This window comes from Buteo buteo, unplaced genomic scaffold, assembly GCF_964188355.1.
Source record: "Buteo buteo unplaced genomic scaffold, bButBut1.hap1.1 HAP1_SCAFFOLD_62, whole genome shotgun sequence".
In the NCBI taxonomy this organism is placed as follows: Eukaryota; Metazoa; Chordata; class Aves; order Accipitriformes; family Accipitridae; genus Buteo; species Buteo buteo.
In genome coordinates, this window is record NW_027439228.1 from 12,573 (window position 1) to 39,790 (window position 27,218).

General features: G+C 45.3%; 1 protein-coding gene and 1 long non-coding RNA gene across 2 annotated transcripts; both read left to right on the top strand.

Annotated features, from left to right (window-relative positions):
* The first annotated feature begins 1,561 nt into the window (after positions 1 to 1,561).
* Positions 1,562 to 21,533, top strand: LOC142027843 (T-cell activation Rho GTPase-activating protein-like). The gene is made up of 5 exons (XM_075022044.1): positions 1,562 to 1,609; positions 2,068 to 2,208; positions 20,535 to 20,633; positions 20,848 to 21,009; positions 21,094 to 21,533. Exons 1-5 carry the CDS (start codon positions 1,562 to 1,564, stop codon positions 21,205 to 21,207), a joined length of 564 nt encoding a protein of 187 aa, XP_074878145.1. The 3' UTR covers positions 21,208 to 21,533.
* A 467-nt stretch (positions 21,534 to 22,000) lies between these two features.
* On the top strand, positions 22,001 to 23,770 carry LOC142027853 (uncharacterized). The gene is made up of 3 exons (XR_012649300.1): positions 22,001 to 22,104; positions 22,262 to 22,407; positions 23,383 to 23,770. It is a non-coding gene; the product is annotated as an uncharacterized LOC142027853 (long non-coding RNA).
* Positions 23,771 to 27,218: the final 3,448 nt, after the last annotated feature.

The following is a 27,218-nucleotide window of genomic DNA, read 5'->3' on the forward strand; positions in this document are numbered from 1 at the left end:
ACTGAAAACATCAGTGTTATCAGCATTCTTCACATACTGAACTCAAAACATAGCACTGTACCAGCTACTAGGAAGACAGTTAATTCTATCCCAGCTGAAACCAGGACAGCTGACAAGAGTGGCTGTTTTAAAATGCACTTGGTAGCACTTTTGGTTTTCCGTCATGGATCTCCTTTTGTAGAAGCTGTAACATAGACGTCTTCCTTTTAGAAAATGTAATTACTCGGAGACTACCTTTATCCTGTGCCTGCAATTTACATTTATCCTCTGGCAAAGGAGAGGTGGGATTCATTTTGCCTGATTTCTAGCTGTCAAAAAAAAATTTTCCTAGTCTGAGCTTCTTTCTTAGTTGATCCAATGAATGGGAGAGTTCTGCAGAAAGAAAAGTGTTCCCCCCTCCCTTTCTAGTGTTGTGGCTGTAGAAAAGTAGTTTAAACTAAGCACCTGTGTTTTAGAAGGCTAATGTGGAGTGAGAAGAATTCCATCTCTTCTCTTCCTTTGGTAAAATCCAAAGCTTGGAAAAGTTTTCCTTTGCCCATCTTTAACTTGTTTCTTTTTCCTTCCCCGCCCTTCCTCCAGGGAAGCTTCTGCTAGAGAAAAGAAGGAAAAGCCTCCCTTTTTACCAGAGGAGTCGTCCTCCTCCTGAGATGATGATGATCCTGTTCCAGACGAGCTGTGATGTCTCTGTTTGTAAGGATCTAATGACTGATGCAGCTGTTATTCCCTGCTGTGGAAACAGTTATTGTGATGAATGTAAGTGTTACTCCCATATTTGTTGATTCAAAACATCACATCTGATCTTCTGAAAGCAGAAGGAGGAGATAACAAAATAACTTTGTTAGCAGTTCTATTTAATATTTAATATGAATTGAATACGAAAGCGCTCTTCTCGTATAAAGGGCAAAAGAAAGCCAGGAAGCTTTTCCCCCTTTTTTACGTGTCTAGTTAAATCTTCTTTACATGCAGAAGGACGAGTATGAGAAGAGTGGCTAACTGTGCAGGTGATTACAGTGTTAGGTATGGAATGCGTTTAGTTTGTCCACAGCCCTTTCTCTCATACAAAATTATATAGCCAACTCTGGGGACTTTTGGTGGTCTGCAACAAAGGGATAGTTAGGCATTTAATCCACATTCTTCTCCACGGGAGAGTTGGTTAAAACCTTCAGAACTTGAACCTACTAATGTTTTTTTGAGACGTGTTTTATTCATTAACCTTGAGGTTGGGGACTTCTCACTGTACTAGATGGTGGGAAAGAGACTAGTTGAAACATCAAGACACAGCCTATGCTACATCTTCAGATGTTACAATAGTGAAATATCAAAACTGTATAGTTATTTGCTGCATACTAGAGATTTTTTACACTGTTGAACATTTCTAGCTTCATGCTCTCAATTCAAGACCATATTCACCCATTAATCATATGTGTGCTTTTATAATTGATGAGAACCCCCAAAACTTCCTTAGTTTGGCTAAATACTATTTTGATTATTCTAATTATACAGAGGTATTAGAACAGCATTGGTGGAATCTGAGGAACATACATGCCCAGCGTGGCATCAGATGGATGTTTCGCCTGATGCTTTAATTGCCAACAAGTGCCTACGCGAGGTAATGTGATGACATTTACATAAAGTGCTTGTAAGAAAAGGCTATTTGTAGAAAGCTGAAAGGGAAGAAGATACTAATTTACATCTCCTTAAGCAAGGCGTAATTGAATAAGGCTAAATTTACTTTCCAAATACGTTATCTGTTGCTGTCACAGAAGCTTACAACTCTTTAGAGACAACCTGGCAAATTCAGGTCACGCTTTTGTTTGACATGATTGCCTTGCTTTCAAATTCGGCGCTAACACTGAAGTACATTACATACAGTTACTCTGAGTTACCAGTCATTAGTATGAGTGTTTCATGTGATGTGCATGTTGGTTTCATATATCTGTCTGTTGGTTTCTTTTAGGACTGAGCATTTACAGGAATACACAAGTAATTTTCCTCTGTGAAGGCTTTTGTTCGTAGATCTGCTGAAGTTTCATCTTACCCTTTTTGTAAATGTTTTTCTGCCTCTAGGCTGTGAACAATTTAAGAAATGGAATTGGCTACACAAAAAGGCTGCATCAGCAGATTCGGCAGCAGCAGCAGCCGCTACTGCCACCGCCTCCACCACCACTCATGAGTGTTCTGTTCACCAGCAGTTCGTTGGAAGAGAAGGTAAGCTTTATTTCAACATATGCAGCGATTCTTATATTTCAGTACAGCTTATTTTCCAACTGTCTGCGTTTATTCAGAAGGGCTATGAGGTTCCTGTGTGAAGGCAACAGCATTAGCAAGTCATCTGGGCCCCCAAGGACAATCAATACCCACCACTGGTAAGGAACTGTAACTTTAGAATGTCTTTTAAAAAATTCTCTTCAGATAAACTGAATGGGATTTTTTGCTGTTTCCTCTCTCCACTCCAAAAGGTCATCCAGCGAGAGCCAGTACACTTTGCTCAGCAGGTGGCAGACCAGGCTGGGAACTGCAAGTGTTGTACAGAAATTCAATGTATTACTACTTGTAAGCTGTTAAACGAGGCCGTAGCACTTTTAACTTCTGCAACAGCCGATTTATAAAGAAGTAAGTATGGACAGAGAGTTGTGGAGAATACAAGCAGTCCTTAATTTTTAAATGGCCTAATTTGAATTGGCTTTAACGAAGGGGATCTGTGCTTGCAGTAAAATTATTTAAAATAAAACTCCAGTACCTGATCAAAAAGAGGACTCTGAAAAAGGAACTTTTTTGCAGGAAACCATAATTCCATATCAGAATTAAAAACAATTAAAGGCTCAGGTGGACAGACAGCCTTTTGATTTCTGGCTGAACAGGGCTGTAGAAATTGATTTCCCAATAGAAGTCAGCCTCCAACATTCTTTTTCTAACAACTTCGTTGACACTGATTGAGCAATTCTTGGAAAAGTCAACACTGTTATTTTTTGGCAATTTTGAGTTTCTTCAGTTTAGTCAGCCCAAATAGCCAAGCTGCTTTCTCTCAGTTGGAGAGAGAGGAGTCTGTTTTATCTATTACTGCAGTGTCATGTCAGTCCTTCCTTTTGGTATGTATGTGTTAGAGATAGATTGTAAGGGTGCACTGTGTTTATAAAATCTTAAAGATGAATCAGAACAAAACCCCGGATCCATCCCACAGATTGTCTAAAATCTCCAGGAAGCAAGAAAATAACAGTTCAGGGACAAGAGCAGGCCAAATACATCATTGTGAGGCAACAGCATAGGAAGCGTACGTGGAAGAAGATAAAAGAAGTTTGAGGGAAAATGAGTTAATATCTGTGCCGTACGGGCTGCCAGCGCCTGCGGCTTGTCACTGCTCTCGGGCTACCGACCCAGCTTCAAGGTGGAAAAAAAGCAGCTTTCTTTGAATGCTGGCGTCAGGAACAAGGTGCTTTAACTTGCCAGCAGGTGCCTGCAGGCTTTTATTGGCATGAGTTTGTGTGGTAGGAATGGAAGGTGTAGCTGGTGTTACTTCAGTGAAGGTCATGGGGCTTGGGGGTTTTCTTGGTTGGTTGGATTTGATTGGTTGGTTTGTTTGGTTTGGTTTGGGTTGTGCTATCAATTTCGGGGGTTCAGGAGCTGATTTCCATTCATTCCTCCTCCCAAGTGGTGTGGGTGGAAAAGGCTGGAGTGATAAATTTCTACCCGGTTGGAGGCAAGCTGACCGCATGAGTCGGAGAGACGCATTCACAGTGGAGGCTCATACACCACCCTGATGGCTGAAGGCAACTCCCTGAACTGTAATAGTGTGAACTTATCTGTTGTCTCTTGGAGTATGCAGGAGAAATGGCTTGCAGCTTTGTGAAGCTATAAACAAGTGTCAAAACTGGGAACAAATCAGTTTAACTTCTTGTATAAAATTAGGATCTCTCGGAACAGAAGTAGGTTGGAGCTGTTCACTGTGGTGGACAAATCATAGCAAGAGCTGGCAAAATATTAAACTGCCAGAGACTTCTCATTTGAACAGAAGGCTGATGGATGAATAGGTAGTATGCCATGTGTGCTACTTTCTCTCTTAAGTTCTCTTCTTTGTATATGCCTGGCAGTCTGGTACAGTTGAGAGAGAGAAGTAAGATTTTTTTTTTTTTTTTTTTTTTTTTAATACCAAAAGGGGAACACATTCTGTTGGGCATAAGTCACTCTCAGTAAGGCTTTCCAAGTGCGATTTTCCTCAACTTTTAAGTTATGAAATCAATTTTTGAGTAATACATGCAGGCAACTGAAAACTATCGATTCTTGCCTAGAAGACTTTGCTCTTAATAATATCTGCTACATCTAATTGATATTGTCCTTTATGTCAATCTCTAATTATAGCCTCTGTAGGAAGAACGGGGCAATGAAAGGCAGATGGTGGCCTTCTGTACACTGGAAAGATCTTGGATGCTAGCAAAGTCTAAAACGCGTTCTTGTGTTGCACTCTCTGAAGTGCAAGTTGTACGTTGCAAGTAATACGTAAAGCATGTAGGAAGTTGCTGTTGTAGGTGTTCTAATTTAGATGTAGTTCACATCAATTAAACATAAGCTTTCCTTCTGTACTTGTTATGGAAATAATATCATAAGAAGGAAAATATTCATTAAGACTATTTTTACTTAGGAAGTGGAAGTTGACAATGCCTATAAACAAGGCAAGGCAAATTAGGTCAAGGCCTAGTTACCCTTGTAAGTAAAGAGCTGTTCTGACTGGGGAGACTAGTTGATAGGACTACAGTCCTAATACCCCCCCGCTCCAGCTTTTTGGAAAACACGTAGAAAAAAGTTTGAAAAATCAGCTCATAGAGAAGGGAGGCGGGGGGAACCCACCAGATGACTAAAAGCCATGTCTGTAGTTGGATAAAGCTACTCTGAGAGAGAGAAATCCATCTTCCCTCAGTGGAAGATAAAGGCAACAATTAGAATTAAGGAGCTGCAATAAGCAATCTTTTTAAAATCAAGTGTTGAAGCTGTCCTTTGAGCATTTCCTCATCCCATTCCAGCCGAAGTGGGTCAGATGCCTTAAATAGTTCTAAGCATCTCTCGACTAACCCAGCTAATATTTGAAGTTGTCCGTATATGAAGTAGGAAAATGTCCGGTTTGAATAATGGCATCATTAATCCCTTTAGCCTTTGGGTCTGGATATGGGCTTTTTGACAAGCATGATGAGTTGTAGAGACCTTTTTCATGTGTCTCCCCCTTTTGCTACTAGTGTTTCTGTAGAGACCCTTGATCCATTAAGTACAGTCCTCACCTCCTGTCCCACTCCTTTCTCTCCCCTGGTTTCAGCTGGTAATGCAAAGTAGGGGTTTCTTTCTCCCTTTTTCCCTTTCTAAAGCAAGGGTTCTGTGGTGTTTAAAAAAAAAAAAATTCATGCTGCTTTTAATTTAATGTTGTGCTGCCATGTTTGTCCTGTGCTGCTTCTGATTGCAAGGAGGTCAAGTTATCTAAAAACCATAAGCAGGATCTTTTTCCCCTCATTCATGTTAATGATGGGCAAAAGAGCAGAAGCTGATTTGGAAACCTGTAAGTGGAAGGGTGTTTTCCAGTAAGGTGGTTGGTTTGTTGGTTTTTTTTTTTTCTGTTGTGGGGTCTTCAGTATTTTATTGTCTCCCACAGTACTCCTAGGCTGCAGAACCAGCCTCAAAGGCACTACGGAATGACTTCTCCCATTAGCTTGGCTCCTCCTAAGGATATAGACTGCATTCATACTCAGAAGCTGGTTGAAGCAATGAAAGCATGTGGGGTATTTGAAGATGAGGAAGAACTGAATCACAGGTATAACAAGGCTGTAAAATTTGTTAATCTCCTGGGTTTTTTTAGGGCAAACTTATATACAAGTTTTCTTTACAGGCTGGTTGTTCTTGGTAAACTGAATAACTTGGCCAAAGAATGGATTTCAGAACTTGGTGAGAGCAAGGTAAGGATTTTTGATATGTTCTTATCAAAACAGCTGAAGCCTTTTTGCTTCTTTTAAAGGTGATACTACTAGGATTTATGCTAAAGTTCAACTTTTAACTTTCTTCTGAAGTATCACGCAGAGCTGTAGTAACTGCCATTGAAATAATGTATAAAAGATACTTCAGATCAAGCTCTTCAAGTCCTTGGGGCACGGAATAAATTTGTGAGGTGGCTCCATCAGTTGACTTGTAGCAGCTAACAAAGCTGAAACCAACATATTGTGGGGCGAGAGAGATGGTAAATGAGCAGTAATCTTGCCCCAAACAGCCTGCGGCACTCAATCTAGTTTGACATTATTTCACTAGACTTGCCTTTGGTGTGGCTCTTAGATTGTGTTAATTTATGTGGGCCTGCTGCAGGGAAGACTGATAGTAGGTCTTAATTTGTTTAAATTGATGAAACGACTGCTACATTACTCATCTTTTCTTTGTTTTGTTTGTGAGCTGCAAGCACTCACTTCAGAAAAACAGTATCAGTCTATTAGACTAACAACTCAGTCCGGGAGAGAGAGGACATTGTTTATGGAGGCTGTTGTAGTCTTTCTAAATGACTTAGAAAGAGGCTCTGCATCTCAGTGGGATTCTGACGTAGAGCCTTGGAAGGAACGGATGAGTAGGTCGTGAGTCTTCACTTCCTTTGCTGGGTCACAGGCAAAAACTCACTCTATCCCCTCTGCAGCTGCTGCTCTGCAGACCAACATTTAACAATTACGGGTATTGCAGTGAGCTTAACGCATTCTTCGCATGAAAACTTTCTACCCAGAACATCACCCGTGTGCCTTTGCAGCTTTGGGTGTCTCGGCTTACACCTGTGTCTGCTGCTCATCTTCCATGCACTGCCATTCACTTATGAAGCAGTTGATTGCAACGTACCAGGGGAATGTTTCTCCTCCAGATGGGATTACAGCAGTGGCTGTAGGCTGTGTGACTTCAGCTTGTGAGCTGGCTGCCATTCCAGAGCCATAGGGGGAATGCAGGGCTGAGGCATTCAGCTTTGGTTGTCTATTTTTTATGCCTTCATAATACTGTATTGCACTCCTCAGGAATCCAGGGTCCCCAGCAAGCAGTCCTTGCCCCAAGCCCACGGGCACAGCTGCATCTAGCAACCGTTCAGCCTCTCAAACACACTGTGCGACTGTCAGCAGTGCAGAACACATGAATATGTGGGACTGTCTTATCTCCTACAGGTGCTGGTGAGAAAAGTCCACAGGCTGCAGAATGCAAACGGCGCTAATGTACAGTGCAGCTGTGGTGCTGGCCATCCTGGCGTCCATAGTCCTTCTGGGAGCTTTGGGTCACCTGGTTAAATCGCTGCTGAAGAATAGGAAACAGTGAGTTGGTCTTCCCAGCATTCTTGCGCAGCAAAGCATTCCCAGTGGCAGCATCCTGGAGTGCAGTTCACCGAGGGTAGCAGCACTCTGTTAGCATTTCATAGAATCAGAATCATAGAGTTGTGGAATGGTTTGGGTTGGAAGGGACCTTTAAAGTTCATGTAGAGCAACCCCTCTGCCATGGCCAGGGACATCTCTCACTAGGTCAGGTTGCTCAAAGCCACATCCAACCTGACCTTGAACACTTCCAAGAACGGAGCATGGAAGTGTCCTTTCTTTCTCTCTTCCCTGCCTTTCTCCTCTCACTCTTCCCCTTTGTTGGCTCATATTCCACACTGGATTAGCAGAGGAGAGGTAAAAAACTGCTTGATTATACAAAAATACATTTTTTTGACTAAAGATCACATACCTGCCTCAAATCCGACCTCTAAACCTCAGTGCCCTTCTTACGCCAGGAACTCAGCCATCTTTTCCAGACGCAGGAGCACGTCCCCACAATCCCCAGGAGAACTGCATCTCTGTCAAAAGGCATTTGGAGCTAAAAGATGAATTGGCTGGCATGGGTCTCACCCTGTCCAGCAGCCCAGCGGCTCAGGCACTCCCTGCAAAACTCCTATATCCACACCCCCTCCTCACTCAGATTTGCAGTTAGAGCCATGGCTCTCTCACCGACCCAGCGCAAGGCTGAGCTGGAGGTTGCAGGCATCCTGAGGACAGAAGCCCCCTTTAACGGTGCCTGACCCACTTTCTGTAAACCCACAGTGGATTCGGGACAGTTAACGGCCAGAGAGAGAGAGGAGCTAGGATGTCCCTGCTGGGAACTCGGCTTCAAACCCCCAATACAACAGTTCCTGAATTATACAAAGGGGAACAGCTTCCCTGGGAGCAGACTCCCTGCAGCCCCTCTGCCTGCCCAGCCACCTGCTACTGGGGCACTATTCGCCTTTGTGCTAAAGTCCACCCTTCAAAACAGGCAATCAGATCTAAATAGAACTTTCTTTTCCCTTCGCTGAACTAAGTAACGGGGATCTCCTTTTATTCTTTCTTCCTGTCTGAGGAAGGAGGTAAGCACCTAACTGCAGAAGATTTGTGCCCAAGACCACGAACTGCAGGGGGCCTGTGCTGCCAGCCCAGAGCTGAGCAGTGCATTATTTAGGACAGATGGGATTCAGGCTTTTGCCTTTTACTTGCCCATCCCTCCTTTGTAACTTGCAGGCTTCTTTTTTAGATCCTCGACTTTTGCTGTGATGTCTGGGCGCTTGCTGCACCCTGAGAGTCTTCTGAACAAAACGAGACACGTGTCTTGAGAGGCCACAGTCCAACCACTAATTGCCTACGTCTCTACTAAGCAACATCGACAATAATTTTCTTAGAAGGGGTGGATCATCAAATTGGTGACACAGAATAAAAAGATTGGTTTTCTAGGCCACTTTAATTTTAACAGAAAATTGGAGATTTGGGTTGAAAAATACAAAACACTTTAAAGCTGAAACACTCTCTGTAGCTGCTACTTTGCTTATTCTTGTTTGAAAGAAGTACTTGGCAATTTGAACATATTTTCCACATCAATTCAACCAGACTTGTTTACATTCAAACTTTAAAACATATACAAATCCAAACTAAAAAAACAGCACTATGCTCACAATTTTTACCTAACTTTTTAAGCATCTTTTGCCCCAAATATTTATATTCTGATTATATTCCAATATTATCTCTCGGAAGTTATAGAGCACTTTTTTCACTTGAGTGCAATGTAATTAGCTTATGTCCCCAAAATACTTCATTCCTGATGACTTACAAAATTCACAGTGCAAAATGAGATACAGCATCTCCCTGTGCAATGCTAGGCGCCTTGGGCAGTGGTCCTCAGAAACAGGACAAACAGAGAGTGCCTAAGCTTATCAGGGATGAAGCGAGGAGGAAAAGGCATCTAATTAGATCTACTCGAAGATCCAAGCGTGATCTTCAAACACAAACTTTCTTCTGCAACTGAATGTCTAAGACTGAATTTGCGTTGTGTTAAAGAAAGAAAGAAAGAAAAGAGACAGAGACTGTACTTGGCTTCAGTAAGGGCTAACAGCAGAGTTGTCAGAGACCTGATGAGGAACACAGGAGACTGGGGTGTGATTCATCTGACTCAATGTGGATGTCTCTCATGTAGACACCCATGCCCGAGCCAACCTTGGCCCCATTTTCAGGCAACAGAGAGTCGAGTCAGTATAACCAGTGAGTTCAAGGTGCTGTTTCTCTTATCCTAAAGTAAATACTTATATTTTTGGCCAGAAAGACTGCACATTAGATTCACTGACTTGATTCACTGTAGCTCCTTTAAAATAAAATAGGACCTCATGCCCGTTGTGCAGGCAGAGATGATTACAACTGCATTACAGATACACAATTGTTGCGTCCCAAATTTTAATATAGCAGAGATTAGAAGAGAGAGAGAGACAGCTGAAGATAGTAGGCGGCTAATCATACATCTTACTATGGCAAGGCCAGCTTTTAAACATATAAATCCAATTAATATCATAAGTCCAATATTTACAAGCCATTTTCCCCACCCCGTCAGTCCCTAGGATCCCAAAATGGAATGCAGCCATGAGTTTGGACTCCAGCCATCAAACCAGTTAGCTGACTGATTGATTGAAATAATTCAGCTGTTTGATCAGCTATCTCTTTCATCTTTGCCCGGGCTTCTTCAATGGAAGTTGTGGCATTATGAATGGTAATACAGCGTTCGGATTCAGTCAAGTTTAACATACCACACACACCACGTTCTTTTAGCAATAACATATCTAAGGCTAAACGATTCTGTAATGTCATTTTTGATACTTGTTGCACTAGCAGATTTAGTTCCCCAAAGGCATATTGAGTCCAATTACTTAATACATGTACTTGCCAAGTTAGGTTTTCTAGCGCCCATTGGTGCTGAACAATATAGCCAGATGGTGCAAAGAATGCTTCTAGCTCTAATGATACCTTCTGTCCCCAGGTATAATAACCGGGTTTTAAATGCTTTGAATCCACTTCTGGGTGTTACTTGGGTCATCAAGTTCTCGTTTTTTCCTGTGAATAGGTGGTGTGCAGCATCGTGCTGGCAAAATCAACTCCTCATGGACTGTTCTGGATGGTTTGCTATTTATGCTGCATCAGTCCTTTGCCTTAACTCTAGATGTGGCAGTACACCAATCCATACACTGTGTTCCACCAGCTGCACTACCTCTATGTCAGCATCTTGACTAAAAACTAAGGCAAAAATTGGACTTTAGTAGGGTTAGTTACATGCAACAAGTTTAGCGTGTAGGTCACTCTTCAAAAGCCTACGGCTGCAATGAGTACTATTTTGCCTCTAATTAAATAATATACTTGGATAAGTTGTGTTGACAAGGAGACAGCTGATGACAGGGGTATAGAAATGGATTCTGTATAACCTGTTCTATTTAACTCACAAATGATCACCCTGTTTTTCTTTTTTTTTTCTTAAATGAACTGGCGTAAGACATTAGCTCCATGCTTGTGACCATTCATAACTCAATGAAGACAGAATAGCACATATCAAAAGCTTAAAACAGCATCACTCACATAATACAGATATTAGGACAAATACAGGAAAAAAAAAGGACCTGTATAGCCATTTAAGTTCAAGCCAAGACAGGATCAAAATACACTGGTATTTCTTCTATTCTCCCCGATGTATAGCTCCGGCATAGCCATAATATACATTTCTACTGATTGTTCTATTGACGTGTTATGCCTAACTTGATCAAAACACTTGAGGTTAACAATTGCAATGTTAGTGAATATAACCCACTCTCTCACTTGCTGTACTACAAATATTCTGTGTATTAAGTTTAACTGCGTCTTCTAGGGACACATCCAACTAGTTAGCAGTAACATTTACTGTGTTGCAAGCTGAACCTATTTTGGAACACATAAAACAGGTTTATGTCCCTTATTTTAATTGAAATACAGATATGCTACTGTAATGTAACATCTCTTCATAATGTCTTCAGTACTTTTTTTATGCAGCATTTACTATGTAACAGACATTAAATCTTGGGAGAGCTCGTGGATATTGCCAGTGCTCTTTTGGCTTCCCTAGAAGTATTCAGAACTCAGACTTGAGAAGTTCTTTGTTTTGCTTCTAAATGACTCTTCCTTGGAGATACACTGCTTGATCACTAGCTGTGATCTGCTGTGTGTTCCTGGATGAACGGTGCAGGACCTATGTCCTGGTTTAAGCCCAGCCAGTATCAAAGCACTATCAAGCCACTTGCTCACTGCTCCCCCCCAGCCCCGGTGGGATGGGGAGGAGAAAATATAAAGAAACGCTCGTGGGTCGAGACAAGGGCAGGGAGGGATCACTCACCACTTATGGTCATGGGCAAAAGACAGACCTGACCTGGGGAAGAAACAAAATCAATTTAATTTACTACCAATCAAATCAAAACAAGGATACTGTGAAGGAAAACCAAACCTTAAAACACCTTCGCCCCACCCCTCCCTTCTTCCCAGGCACAGCTTCACTCCCAAATTCTCTACCTCCTTAGTCAGAACTTAATATTATTATTAATAGTATTAACGCTGAACATACTGACAGAAACTCATTATTTTCTGAATAGGCAGTCACAAGTATTTCTCAGTTATTCTTCCTTCCTAAAAAAAAAAAATACACTGTGAAGTTTTTTAAAAGGGTATTCTTAAAAACATTTAATCAGGTTACCAAAACCAGGTATATGTCTGAAAACCTAACTTAAACCTGGTTAGTTTTGGCACCATAGAGAAAGAACACAGATTAGATTCTTTCATCTCTCTCAAGACATTCTTCTCAAGTAGAACAAGACTCCGGTGTCTGCATTGCAAGTCGCCCTTGTCAATACTATTCTGTGAATATATTATTCCGTAAATGTTGCCATTTTTCACTGAATAGAATTCAATTTTTTTGCAGTATTCATGCTCATATAAATTATTCACATAATAATGGCAATATTTATCAAGTAATTAATCCTTTCTAGTGTTTAACCAGTCCTAGCTACAGACAAAGTAGGCAGAATGTATTAGTCTATATGGAACAAGCACAAGTTATCATTACGATTCATCAAATGTGGGCATTTCTATTTATTTCTTATGAACCTATGACCCTGCTCTGACTATGAGTATAATGAAGCTTCCTCCAAAGCTTTTGGCAATTAGTGGGAACATTTCCACTGATTTTCGTGGTCTTTGGATCAGATCCTGGTAATGCTGATAGTATACAGATAGCACTATTTTTCTGAAAAAAAACCCCAAACAAACCAGTGAAAATAAACAAAGGAATTCATGTTCAGGTTCAGAAAAGCATCCCTACTCATGAAAAACACTAAATATGGACCTTGTTTTAAATAGGCATTTAAGGTATTTCCTAGTAAGAAGTAAGAAAAGAGATGTGATTTAAGCTTATTCTAACCTGATAAATATGTATGTACTACATTACATGTGCCACTGTCACAAATAATCTTTCTTCACAATTAAATGCAAATTGCTGCTTGACCAGTCAGAACACCAATAATTACCAAGTCTAACAACGCTTATGTTATAGAACAAAACTGACTAACCCAGGTCACTTAATAACAATGATCTGTGTTGTATTGTTCTTTTATCTGAATCAGGCTTGGCAAAAGAAGTCACTTCTTCGGGCTTCTGTTCTCTAACTGATTCAATATCAATACAGGAGAATAACACGCTTGAAAATAATTTTAATACCATACTTTTCAACTCATATATAAAAATGCAGATATTTGATGAGAAGAAACCTCCAGACTCAGATACCTATTACATTGAGGAAAATATATACCAGAAAAGCCCCCGACTCGGAGTCAAATTCCACTCTCCCAACCTCAGTCTGCACCAGCATCCAATCTCACACAAATTCACTTGAAACAGTGACATTATGCAGACATTCCTGTCTAGAACTTCCTCACACAAACACATTTCAGCCTTCATATTTTGGTAACCGTTCTTAGCTTCACACAGAATTGAAGGAATTTGCTATCTGCATACAATGCGTGATCCCTTGTGCAAGAAACCAGCTCATTTATCCTTCAACTGGAGGGCAGTCAGGTTCCCTTCTGCACTCAGCATGAAAGGCCTTGTGAGATATTGTCCTGACACAAAGAACCCCAAACATTCATGAAATGCAAATCAGACCCATACCCCCAATCCCACATGTAATGAGGTAAGAGAGATTTTACAATAGCCAATATATTTTCAGCCTGTATCTCAAGATAAGATGATAGCTTTTTCACAGACTTTGAGCAATACAAAAACCAGGACTAAAACACCCTACCAAACACCACAAGATCCAAGATAGAAATCACAATTTTTGCTGGGTAACATCAACACCACCTTTTTTCTTTCCTTCTTGAAAGACTTCCATTCTTCTACCGATTTTAGTATTTTCCCGTGAAACAAAAGTGTTCTAGATGCTTGTCTTATAAAAAGGCTTTAGTGAATAACTCTAGTTTTAAAGATTACAACCAAATGATCTTTTTCTTCTTTCCTGCTGAGATTCCTGACTTTTGTAAGCCTCTGGATTTCACCTCTACTGCAGGAGAACAATAAAAAACTTCTTGCTTATGAATTTTTAAAATGTGAAATGCAAGTACAAGATGAATAGAATTTTGAACACACACTATTACACTATGAGCGATTACCCACAAAAAGTAGGGAACACATACAAATGCTTAGGCATTTAAGATGATTGCTAACCCTGTCTCACAAAGCCATTTTTTTCCTGCTGCTTTATTCCACATTCCCTTGGTTGTAAGTTAGTTCGGTGCATCCTTCTTTGCACTGTAGCTGTTTTCTTCCTTCAGAAATGAAGGGGAAAAACCTATGTATGTTCTTTCTGTTTATCCGTCGGTAACATACCTATAGCTCCTCTGCTAATTTTTTTTAAACTTTTTTTGCCTTGAATTCACTTAAAGTGTATATTCCATATAAACCCCATTTTCCCTTTATAAACTATAAATAACTGCTATATCAAATCTTGTTGACTGGGTATATGGATTTCTGATATTTTGGTTTATGAAACAAAAGCAGCCACCTGAAAACTTCACAGTGTTTCATGTCTAATTGCCTGAGTTATTTAACTGTCACCTCACTTCACTTGCTTCAGGAATGATACGTGAGGATGTACTTACTGATTAAAATGACAATTAAGGTAGGTTACCATCACATATCTGTACGAAACTTTGAACATGCTGTGTTTCTCAGCTTTTACAAATGCTGCTATATTTACATGCAACATAGCTGAAATTTGACCATGAAAAATGTATCCCTCACACATAACAATACAAAGTGTTGAGTGAGGCACATTAAAACAAAGATGTGTTCACCTAATTCTAACGTCTTTATAGTTTAAAAATCACCTACTAAAAAGCTATGAATGTTTTGCCTGTGAATACAAGAATTAGCTGCTTTTTTTTCCTCCAAAGAAAGCAACAGGCCTGCCTGCCAGTTTCCCGGCAATTGCAGTTGGTATTTGAACAAGCTTTCTCCTTCTGAATACAAAAGAACAATTAATTTGAAATCTAGAAGTGAGACTAGAGTAAGGGGGTATATACCCACTACAATCTATTGCAAAGCCATCTGCAAGGTTCCACATGAGATGATTGTGTTGTACAGAACTAAAAATAAATAAACAAAAAAGCACACGCAACTTGCACATGCAATAAACAAAAAAGCATTCACTTCACCTCCAGACTTCTAAGTGAAAAGATGTATGTAACCTGGGATGCAGTGAACTATATAAGGGAAATCGGGCCTGATAATCAACCTCTTTCATGTTTGTCTTACAAAAGCAAGGCTTATCTTTCTATTTGTTTGACAGACCCCAATTAGAATGAGTCCCGATTTTAACATGAGTTCTGCAGAACAAAACTCCAGGTAGTTGGGTGTTTGTATTGCAATTCTCACTCCAGATCAGCCCTCTTCTATTTATTGAGGAGCAGGTGCTGAGAGAGAAAGCAAAATGTATTGCCTTGTTTGGAACAACAACATCATCCTTAGCAATGATGTACCTTCATGAGTAAATTGACTCATGTGGGTAACTTCTAACTTGGCTGCATAATTATGCAAGCAACTTCATGGGATTAGTGGCATAAGTAAGTGCTCACTAGAGTAACAAAAAGGGCTTCATACATTAACATCGTTTTTCTTTCCCTTCAATGTAAGGCTCCTGTAACTTGTAATGCAACACAACTGCAAGCAAACATCAAGAAAAAAAAACCCAAACAAACAAACAAACCCAAATATGGGCTAACTTAACAGAGCATGCAGGCAGTAAAACTTCTTAGTCAGAATCATCCTGGCAAGACGGCCATTCTGTAGGATGAGCTAGCATGAACTGTCCAAAGACTAACCGCAGTGTGCACTGTTGCTATCCTAGCAGGAACTCTGCTGCACACAGTGAATTTTTCCTGCTGGAAAATGTCAGTTCTATCCCAAAGCATGGTGTTTTCATGTGTAAGTACTTTACCAAAAAAAATTGTACTCAGTGGTTTATCATATTTAGTTCACATCCCACATTTCTCATGTCGTTAGAGCTTATGGGACTGTTATTTACTCACAAAAGCCTACTGAAGTGATGTTAACCTGTACACTGTAGTGCATTGCTTCTACTTCTGAAGACAAAGTCCAAATAAAAGGCAGGAATGCCCTTCATTGCAGAGGAAAAAATACAGCTGCCACAGTGATTCCTTCTGTTGCTCCTGATGCTGTATATATTAACATCAACATCTGCTGACATTAGCAAAGAGCAACATGGAACTAGACTTACCATCAAGAAATCATGTTTTTGTGTGATAAATAGGCAGCAGCAGCTGTTTTTACAGCTGGGAGATTTCATCTAACTGTGGGACCAGACACAGTCACTTCTTGGACATTCCAGATTGTCTTGAACAGTGCTAGAATGAACAGAGAACAGAAAGAAATGCTGAAATTGCAACTTTTCTTATGGTAAATTGCAGTATTATTGGCATTCTTCTGAGTCTTCTTCCACGTGCTGCCCAATTCTTTTTTTGTGTGCTGTACTATGAGAATGTCTTCAAGGCACCTTGATAAAGGACATGCTCAGGACTACACTTCTCTCAGATTCTGTGCTTGACTGCTTCCTCTGTGTTCCCGACCAGTTAAGTTCTCAAGGTTATACCCCAGCTTCATCCCACTGGCCCAGAATAGGAGAACCACAAATTACAGTAACTTTTCTGGGTATGACGGGAACAGGCAGCCCCACGCTCACCGTGCAGCTCATCTCCACACATTTTCTTGACACGCTTTTCTGACTGCAGCACCATGAGCGCTTGGAAAGCCTCTCCTGCTTGTTTTGCCTGCCAACAAACCACTTCAAAGACTTCAGCCCTCTGTTGTCTGCTCACATGCTACCCCACGGGATGGCCACGTGCTCGTACCTGTAATGCACTCACAGAAGAGGATCGAGAGGGCTGTGAAAGTGGTACCAGCTGCAGGTGAAATGACTTATGTAAGGGATTTTTCTATTTGGAGAAGATCATAAAACAATAATATTTTGGGCTACCAATAAAAAGACAGTTTTGTGATAAAATAGGAAGTTTTAGGCTCCCTTCCTCCCTCCAAACAGTGAGCAGCAGCCTCTAGACAGGAGCATGGAATAGTCCTGACCAGAGTCAGCATTGCATCACATGGACCTGGTCTAAAATAGCTCTAACAAAATCCCAGCCTCAGAGGAGAAAGCAGCAGCAGCAGCAAAGATAAATCCTGTGATTATAACCAGAGTGAGGTTGTAAAGTCAGTATCTCTCTTCAGGAAAGTGACCATTAAGACTATGGCTTCAGTTTCTGTCCTGGGGCCTTTTCAAGCTGGTTAGGTCATTGTTTTAGAAGTTTGAGGTTTATTCAGGAAGAGATCAATTCACGAATGGATCATATATTTTAGCTGATCAAGAGAATAAGTGGCACATGGCTATGTCTGTTAGTGTGTGAGCCCATGTCCGTAGAAGCCCCGTCGACAGCTTCACCAAGATTACCTTCTCACAAGGCCATTCTTCAATGACCTTCAGACGGTTCAAAATACACAGCCTATCTTAATGCCACTATCCAGGAGAGGATGTTTGTCCCAGCTAGTGTTGCATGGTCTGAGAGCTGTCTTTCTCAGGGACGAATCGTCTAGGGTGAAAGTGGTTTTCGTCTTAATGAGGGCAGAGCAAAAGTGTGATGCTGCACAGACTCTCCCTCTCGTGGGGAGGGAGGTCCATATTGGTGTCTGGGTCCAGACCATGACATTCCCTTTCTCTTGCAGTGTGAAGTGTTGAGGCACACAGAGCAATGCAGAAAGCACAAAACACCAAGTTACCGTTACCAAGTTGGAAACTGTATCTGCACCCTATCAGCATGGTCATCTTCTTTCTCACTGTCCCATGCCAAGAGAGAGCCTCCCCAATTTGACCACTGCTTTGGCTAGAGAAAACCCACACAATTCTAATCCTCATCGCAGTGGCACAGGGAGATGTGCATGAAGGGCGGGAATGGGAAGGGTGCTACATAGACAAGCAAGGGGAATCCAGGGATAGCCACACACTTGTGACTAAGACACAGTGGCTTAGGGAAATGCACAGTTCTGGGGCATGAAGGTCCTAGCAAGAAAGACTGCAGAAGTCCCAAGCCCTTCCCCTCTGCTCTGTCGAGCCCTGGGCTCCCCAGTGCCAGGCAGAGACGGCCACATTGGAAAGAACTCTCCCCCCAGTGCCCCTCCCACTTTCCGTTGGGCTTAGAATGTTGGTCGTTGGGCTTAGAATGTTGGTCGTTGGGCTTAGAATGTTGGTCGCTGGGCTCAGAATGTTGGTCAGTTGGAGCCCACGGCCGCCAGAGACAGCAGCACGGAGCTGTGCTGGCACGCAGGAGCGCTGGGAGGAGGCAGGATCTGACCGAGCGGCACCGAACCGGCACCGGCACCTCGCCTCCCATCCCCGCTGTCGCCGACTGGCCCGCGTCCTCGGTCCACGGCGAGGGTCCTCCTCTCCCGGGCAGGATGGGCCAGGCCAACTGCTGCTGCGGCTCCAGGTGAGCTCTCCCTGTGCCTCGGGGGCACGGCCGGGACCCGCGGTGGCAGCGGCCTTTCTCATGCCCGCCGCTCTCTGCTCTGCAGGGAGGCTCTCGCCGACGCCGAGGCGGTGCTGAGCGCGGACGTGCGGCTGACCCGGGGCCGCAAGAGGAGCAAGAGACGCCTTCTCCTCCTCCAGGAGGAACTGGTGATCGCCAAGTTGCAGTAAGACCCTCAGAGCCCAGCTGCCTTTCCCCCAGCCCTGGCCCTGGCCCCAGCCCCGGGACACCCCGGCCCCAGCCCCAGGCCCCGGCCCCTTGGTGCTGGATGCGCCCATCGATGTCTGTCCCAAGGGCAGGTGGGGGACAGGGCTCGGCCCGGGGGGACCCCGAGGAGGACACCCCCAGCTCACCGCCTGCCTCTCCTCTCTGCTCTCTGCAGACGCGGCACCAGCCTGCGCCCACAGCTCCGCCTGGCCCTGGACCAGCTGTGGGTGCTGAGCAGCAGAAAGGAGGCAGCAGGGGAGGAAAAAGAGGAGGAGGAAGGCGGCGACGAGGACATCCTCATCCTCGTCTGGCCCACCGGCTCATGCGTTGTCGCCTTTGGGTGAGTCGTGGTGCCACATCCCGTGGCTGGGTGGGAGAGGTTCCCAACCGTGCCCAGAAGAGAAGGGCAAAAGTCCTGCTCTGGCAGGACACAGGGAGCCAGGGCTTGGGCAGAGTCCCTGTCCTGCCCCACGGGGCTTCTTCGTCCTGCCCCTCTGTCCTTCCCCACGGCGCAGGGCTACACAGAAACACGCCTCTGCCCACGGGCTTTGAAGCAGCGGGGCCTGACGCTGGTTCTCCTCTCTTTCTGCAGCTCCCAGGCGCTGAAGGAGCTGTGGGTGGGCACGCTGCTGGGGTAAGCCAAAGGGGGATGCTCCAGGCGCAGCCTGATGGGAGAACACAGCTCCCCAGCTGGGGAGAGGTGCCCTCGCAGCTGCCAGGAGCTCTCGGGGAGAGCTGCCTGACAGGAGAGAAGGGGCAGCTCGGGGCTCAGCCAGCTCTCTCCCTGTCCCTTCCCGGTCCACAGGACACCAGAAGGAGCAAAGCAAGCCCGGGTGACCCATCTCCCCTCCCTCAAACCCCTGGAGAAGCAGCTGAGCCGCCGCCACGCCGTGAGTGTCTCCCCAATCTGGGCTCTGTCCCCGAGCCCTGGTCCTCCAGCCGAGCAAGCGGCAGAGGCATCGCTGCTCACCTTCCTCCGCTCCTTCTCTCTTGCCCAGTGGAGGACATTCAGCGCCGGGAGCCTGGAGAGGCTGATCGAGGGCCAGGCAGAGGTGAGAACGGCTGCCTTTCGCCCACCTCTGGCTGTGCCGGCATGTGCGGCAAGTGGGGAGAGGTTGTGGGGAGGGTCTCATGGTGCCACTCGGGGAGTGGAGAGGGTTGGGGAGCCACCAGGAATGCCAGCACATCCTCACTGGTGGCACTGGGGGGAATCCTGCCATGCAGGGCAGAGAGCCCCACAGGGCACAGGGTCCCAGCTCTGCTGCGCTCAGGCTGCTGGTGCCGGGCGGCAGCTCGCCGGCGGCCCTTTCTGCTGCAGGGATGCTCTCTAAGCGCAATCTCATTTTTGCAGGATCATCCCAAGCAAGGGCCACCGACAGCCCCATCTGGGAACAAGGGAGGCGGACTTTGCCGCTCACCAGGTGAGTTTTGGAAAGGAAGGCAACCTCCTGCGAATGGTTGAGCTGTGCTCACTTGTCCCTTGAGTGTCGCCATGCAGGTGCGGCACCCCAAGGCAGGACATCACCTGGACGAGCACAGACACCCGCTGGGCAGCGGCCGCTGGACGTGGTTCTGCGGGGACACGGAGCCTCTGCTGCTGCCCACGGCTTGGAGGAGGGCAGGGCGAGGGCTGGGACAGGCTGTCCCGGTGGCACGCCGGCTCTCAGGAGCCTGCGAGATGGAGCCGCTGAGCTGGAGCCGCGGTTCCAGCTGCTGGCTCCCTGCTCGTCCTCACTGCTCAGCACCGCGCTGCAGGCAGGGCAGGCTCCGGGAGCAGCGGCCTGGCAGTCTCCATTGACGGGATCTTGCTCTGTTTTCCTTTGCAGCAGGAGGAAACAGCAGGAGGAGCAGGAGGAGGATGGGGCTGCCCTGGCCCTTTGCTCTGCGGAGGACCCCGGCCGCTGCCCAGGCGCCAGGGCAGGCGGGCTCCGGCTGTGGCAGGGCGCTTTTTGGACAGCCCCTGGCAGCCCTCTGCGGGGAGGACAGCTCCCTGCCCCGGCCCATCCAGGTAAGCCAGCCTGGGCAGGGGGTCCCCAGCCCTCCCTCCCGCTGCTCCAGAGGGGACGTGGCTGTCCCCAGGAGCTCTGGGGATGGGGGATTGGGCTCTTCACCCCCAGACCATGCTTTGGGGGGCAAGGAGCAGGATGTGGGGCAGCGCTTTGGTCACTGCTGTTGGAAGGCAGCTTCTCAGCCAAGCAACTGTCCTCCTGCCCCTCCTGCAGGAGCTGCTGGCTGTCCTGCACCGGGAAGGACCATCGACGGAAGGGATATTCCGAAGAGCTGCCAGCGGAACGGAATTTCGGGAGCTGCGAGAGGCCATGGACCACGGCGCCGACGTCGACCTGGGCAGCCAGCCTGCGCTGCTGCTGGCCGTCATCTTGAAGGTGAGCGCTTCTGACCTGCAGCTGGAAGAGCTCCTGCCTGGCCTGGAGTGTTCAGAGGCTCACCTGGAGCCCCTGGCATTGCAGGACTTCCTCCGAAGCATCCCCGCCAAGCTCCTCGTGACAGACCTCTACGAGGACTGGATGGCGGCGATGCAGAAGAGCGGCAAGGAGGAGAAGGTTGAAGAGCTGAAAGCGTAAGTGTGGGCAGCAGCCTGCCTGTTGAGGAGGGACTGGTAGAGGCCTGGGACTTGCCTGGAAAGGGACGGTCTCCTTAAAAAGCTGTGTCTTCTGACAGCTTGCTTTTGCTGCGGTGGGCTTAGATTTCGGGGGAAAGGGCATGGACAGGGAGCCTTCCCTTGCCTGGGCTTGGGGGAAATCAGGATCTAGGAAGGAACGCCGTGCTTCCTTCCTGAGGCACAGGAGCACTGACCGCTGGCTGAGAGCACCTGGAAATCTGTGCAACTCACCCACTGGCTCCCACCTGCCTTGGGCAAGCTTCGGGGATGGCTGTGGGCAACATCTGCTCTATTAACGTTGAGTTCCTGTTCCCTCAGGGTGGCCGAGAAGTTGCCTGGAGCCAACCTCCTCCTCCTCAAGCAGCTGCTGGCCCTCCTCCAGCACATCGGCCACAACGCCTCCAGCAGCAGAATGACCGCCAGCAACCTGGCCATCTGCCTTGGGCCAAATCTGCTGAGCCCACCTAACGAGGACGTGCTCCCCCTCGAGGCCATGCTGGCGGTGACTGAGAAGGTGCGCTGTACTGAGCAGCCGGCTGCAGCCTTGCCGGCCCATCCGAGCTTGGCTGCTCAGAGGTCCCTGGCTGCCTCCTCTCTTGAGCGAATGCTGGTGGGGTGGCTGCCTGCAAGAGCAGCCCCACAACCACAGCCTCCTGCGCAGAGGCAAGGGTCGGGAGTGGGAAAGGCTGTGTGATACATTTTCAGGCACCTGGGTTGAGACTGAGGGTTTGATGTGTGCAGGTGAACATGCTGGTGGCGTTTCTCATTGAAAACTGCGGTGACATCTTTGTGGAGGAGATGGCTGGCCGCTCCTGTCCATCAGCCGGGGAGTCGGCAGCCCCCATGGACAGAGCCACAGGTATGAGGAGGAACTGAGGGCTGTCCCAGGCTGGGGCTTGGGGTACCAGAAACCTCAATGTCGAGAAGACAGCTGGTGTAGGGCTTTGGGTGGGTTTTGCTTTAGGTGTGCTTTACTTCCAAGGAGTCACTTTGCTGCACGTGCTTTTCCTTTCTAGACCTGCATTTGGAAGAGCAAAGTGGCCCTGCAGGTGAAGCAGACGCAGAGGACCAGTCAAAAGCCTTCCTGGACACACCACCGTCTCTGCTTGTCCTCCCCAAAGAAGCAGGTGTAGATATGGCAGTGGAATCGGAAACAGGAGAGGTATGTCAGGTCGACAAACGCTGTGACGTTTCTCATGTATGAGAGTAGTTTCTGACAGGTCCAAGCAGCTGCTGTGCCTCTTCCAGGCATTAGATCCCTTGGGTGGTGGTGGGCGTTTTTTTCACTCTAGAACGATACATAAGAAAAACCAGAAAGGTTGTTTCAAATCTGCATTAGGCATGTACTTAATCAAACTAAATACCTACTAGAAGACAAATACAAAAAGGCAGATTTCAAAAGAAAAGGCTCCCACCTCAGAAGTTGGTATTGCTGCCAAATGAATAGCAGCAGAACTACATCTCGGGAGGGCAGAAGAAACCCCAGCAGAAAGAAATTGGCAAGCCTTTTCTTGCTCTCCTTTCCCAGCATTTCTCTGAGCTCTATCCTACCCTCAGAGGCCCCTCAGTCTGTGGTGCCCCAACCTGCAAGGAGCAGCCCGTCAGCTCCTTCTGCACATCAGGATGCCAGGGCTCGAATGTGCGGTGGCTGCTGCAGCCCCTGTGAGCCCCGAGCGGGATTGCAGGCTCCCAGCTGAATGGCCCTCACAAATTAACTGTGTCATACACCCGTGTGAAAACTGTGTTTGTAAGCAAGCTTTGAAGAAAGGACGTCATTCTTGCTACAGTCTAAAATACTCTGAAAGGGACAGCAAGGTCGTCAGTCTGCAGCTCTGTGAAAATTAAGGCTAAGTGCCGTGCAGGTTTGCCATCGCACTTTGTGAGACAATCCTGTTTGTTAGAATTTGCTCAGCTGAGCAGTCATGGGTGTAGTTGTCAACTTCAGAGGAGTTTGGCTAAGATCCTACTTCATCAGAGCTTCATGAAGTCTATTTTGGGACAGGGGACTGTGCAAAATGTGGATAATGCAAACCAACCAAAGGGATCTTATTTTAAGAGCTAAGTTAGCAATTTGGAAAAAAGTACCTTACTACTCCAGGCGTCTTGCTACCTGTTAAGTTCAACATTTCTGGTTCAGGTGCCTGTACCTTTGCCTCCAATAACCCCAGAGAGCACAGCAGAATTCCTGGTATGTCCAGAAGAACTGAAAAGTGTTTCAGAGGAAGAAAGGTAAAATGAGCTTTCTTTGGTTAAAGTAAGAACTGACTCCAGTGGATCGTGGCTTTACCTATCTAATCGCACTGTGGAATATAAAGGCTTGCAGGGTCTTCCAAGGAAAATGAAAACCGAAGAAACAGAAAGAGAAAACAGGCCTGTGGAGAGGAGAGTGAAAGCATACCAGAAGAGAAAAGGAGGAGGAGAGAAAAAGAGCTTTTGGTTATCAACAACTGAAAAAATCCAGGAAGGTCAAGAATCCTAGGTGTTTGTTTGACCCTTCTGTCCATCTTTCAAAACTCTGAAGACTGGTCTAAGTATATGAACTATTTCTATGATACACAAAGATGGCCCCAGAAAGGAAGGATGCACCTGCCTTCTGGAAAAAAAGTATGTCAGGAGGAGAATGCCGTTCCCAATTTTGCAGTTTTTGTTTTGTATTTATTGAAGTTCTGTTTGCTCAAGGGTAAGCGCACACCCTGGCAAGGTCATGAAAGTCCCAATTCTGAGCTATTTAACCTGCTACCTAAATAAAGACGCAAATGAAGTCTCACTTTTTTGTCTGTGTCAGTTGGCAATCCTCACACTGCCTTGTATTATCTGAATCCCAAATACACAGCAAGGATTTGTTCCAAGTCACTTTAGACTCTAAGATATTGGCACTTTTTTAAAAGGCCAAATTTCACCTGAGGTAAGTTAGAAGGGAAAAAAAATTCAAAAAAGAGAAGACAAATACATCTGGTCACTATACAGAAGGGCTCTAGTCTGGTGCCTTCACATTTTTTTCCATGCACAGCCCACTAGATAGCAAAGCCGTCTGGGATGTCTTAGGTGCAAACTGGTAAAACCAGACAGCTCAGCATGGTGTTTTGCAGAAAGAGTGACTGAAGTCCTGGAAGCAACACAATACCAGGCAGCTATGTTGCTCTGCCCAAGGGAGCGTGTTTTGCCTGCAAACTTGGGTTGCTTGGAAGGGACAAGGAGGGATGATGCTGTGCAGAGTTTGGAAATAACTATATCGTAGCTATCCAGGGGCTCCCTGTCGAGCCCTGTTGCGTAGCAAAGGGGCTCTGTAAACCTCTGTAAACTTACAGGTCTCTAAACAGGCTATTACCCACGTTGGTAAGGCGCCAAAGCAATCTCATAGTCAATGCCAGTGCTAGTTCTCTCCTCTGGGCTATAAACAATTCCTTCACAACTGTATTTCCTGAAGAAAGGGGAGCAAAATCATGCCTATTCTTGCCTTTATGGTTTTGTCAGTGCTTTCTGACTCTATCATTGTAGGTGCTGATATTCTGTTACTGATTGGATTTCCTGGCTGAGCCACTGGGCCTCCTGGGATCCTGCAGTTGATGTCCACAACAAAATTATATTTTTTATTCTTATGACTGTGTCTGCCGTATGATATTCTGGAATAGGTAGATTTTGTTTTGTGATGAATCCTAGTGGAGGAGTTTGGGATCATCCATCGTCCCAGAATCCTTCCTGGCAGGCATCAGGGATGTGTTCAGAGGCTTTATGAGTAAAACTAAAGCACTGAATCACAGAGAATAGTTGAGGTTGGAAGGCACCTCTGGAGCTCACCTAGTCCAAACCCCCTGCTCAAGCAGGACCACCTAGAGCTGCTTGCCCAGGACCATGTCCAGATGTTTTCTGAATAACTCCAGGGAGGGAGACTCCACAACCTCTCTGGGCACCCTGTAAAAAAAAAGTGTTTCCTAATGGTCAGAGGGAACCTCCTGTGTTTCAGTTTGTGCATCTTGCCCCATCACTGGGCACCAACAGAAAGAGTTTGGCTCTGTCTTCTTTACACCCTCCTTTCAGGTATTTACACACATGGATAAGCTCCACCCTGAGCCTTCTCTTCTCCGGGCTAAACAGTCCCAGCCCTCTCAGCCTTTCTTCACACGAGAGATGCTCCAGTCTCTTCATCATCTCAGTGGCCCTTAGGAGGTGATCCTTTCATACTAAGAAGCTTTCTCGGCCTCCTCTACCCTCCAGGGCTTTCACCCTTTAAATCCTCAAAATATTTGAATATTCAAAAGAGGCTTTTAAATCGCCTGGAAATTATCTCTAACTAAAGGAGAGTGTCAACAACAAATCAAAAAGCTAGACAAGCAGATGACTCAAATGGGTACAAAATGTTCTCTCTGGTCTATCTTTTTACTGCATTAAGAACAAACTTGCAAATTTAAACCCCTCATGACTGAGGCAATATTCCTGTTTCAGATTTTTTTTTACTCAAAGCATTTACAAATTCCTCAAGGATATTACATGTAAGTCTAGAAAGGTAGGCATCATGCTACTATTTCACTACTTGATGGTAATAAATATAAGACATCATATTTTCCAGGGATGTAAGCTTATTTGTATTAGTAAGAAAAGGGAGAAATTCAATGTATTTTCTCCCTGGTACCTCCACTAACATTCCTGCATCTTTCCAAATAACTCCATACCAGTATGCTATATAGGAGAATCACTGATGGGGACTTTGTCATGTCAAGGTACAGGGGTTGGTTTTTTTCTGCTGACTGTATCTCAGCACCCTCAGGAGACAAAGGACTGCATCACGTAAGCCTGAACCAAACACGATACTGAAACATCTATCTTGTGACTCAAATGGGAACACAGTGGCATATTTTGACTATTCTTAATTTACAAGAGGGTATCATTTTTACACACTAAAGACATCAAAGAGAGAATACAGAATGCAATAACAGGAAAGAAATAACAGGAAGAAACTAATAATGATAGTAATAATAATAACAATAATAGGATTGGAATATACAAAACAAGTGATGCACAATGCCATCGCTCACCACTTGCTGACTGATGCCCAGTTAGTTCCTGAGCTGTGATCCACCCCCAGCCAATTCCCCCCAGTTTATATACTGGGCATGACGTCACGTGGTAGGGAATACCCCCTCGGCCAGTTGGGGTCAGCAGTCCCAGCTGTGTCCCCTCCCAACTTCTTGTCCCCCTCCAGCCTTCTTGCTGGCTGGCCAGGAGAAAGAGAAAAATCTTTGACTCAGTCTAAACACTACTTAGCAACAACTAACAACATAAGTGTGTTATCAACATTATTCTCATACTAAATCCAAAACGTAACACTATACACCGGGGGTTATACGCTGGGGGGGTGCCCTGGGCTTTCCGGGGGGGGAAGTGGCAGAGTGTCGGGTTCTGAGTGGTGAGCAGTTGCACTGTGCGTCACTCCTCTTGTATATTTTTTTATCAGTACTGTTGTTGTTGTTGTAACTTTTCTTTTTGTGTTGTCCCAGTAAATTGTCCTTATCTCAACCCACAAGGTTCCATTTTGGGGGGGCCACCACCCCAGCCCACTCCCCATTTGTATACTGGGCATGATATCACATAGTATGGAATAGCTCCTTGGTTAGTTCAGGTTAGCTGTCCTGGCTGTGCCCCATCCAGGTTCCTGTGAAAATTAACTCTATCCCAGCTGAACCCAGGACAAAGATCATATGCGCCTGTATTTTTTTATGATTCAGCACTCCTCAGAGCTGAAATTAATCTCCTACTGCACAGCATTAAACCACCCAAAACAGCAGAAGGTGCGGTATTGCACGTCAGAATACTGCTAAAACTACGATTCAGAGGACGGCCTTAAGCAAGTCTGACTTGGAGAGATTCTACGTACTCCAACATGCTACTGTGAAAAAATTTAACACATATGAATACTTTGGGGTTTGTTTGGGTTTGCGGTTGTTTTGTTTTGTTTTAAATAAAAACAACAAGCAG

Coding starts and splice junctions, on each gene's coding strand:
- LOC142027843 (XM_075022044.1), top strand. CDS start 1,562: ATGGATGTTTCGCCTGATGCTTTAATTGCCAACAAGTGCCTACGCGAG. Junction 2,209..20,534: donor GCAGTTCGTTGGAAGAGAAG/GTAAGCTTTATT, acceptor GCCGCTGCCCAG/GCGCCAGGGCAGGCGGGCTC. Junction 20,634..20,847: donor CCCTGCCCCGGCCCATCCAG/GTAAGCCAGCCT, acceptor CCCCTCCTGCAG/GAGCTGCTGGCTGTCCTGCA.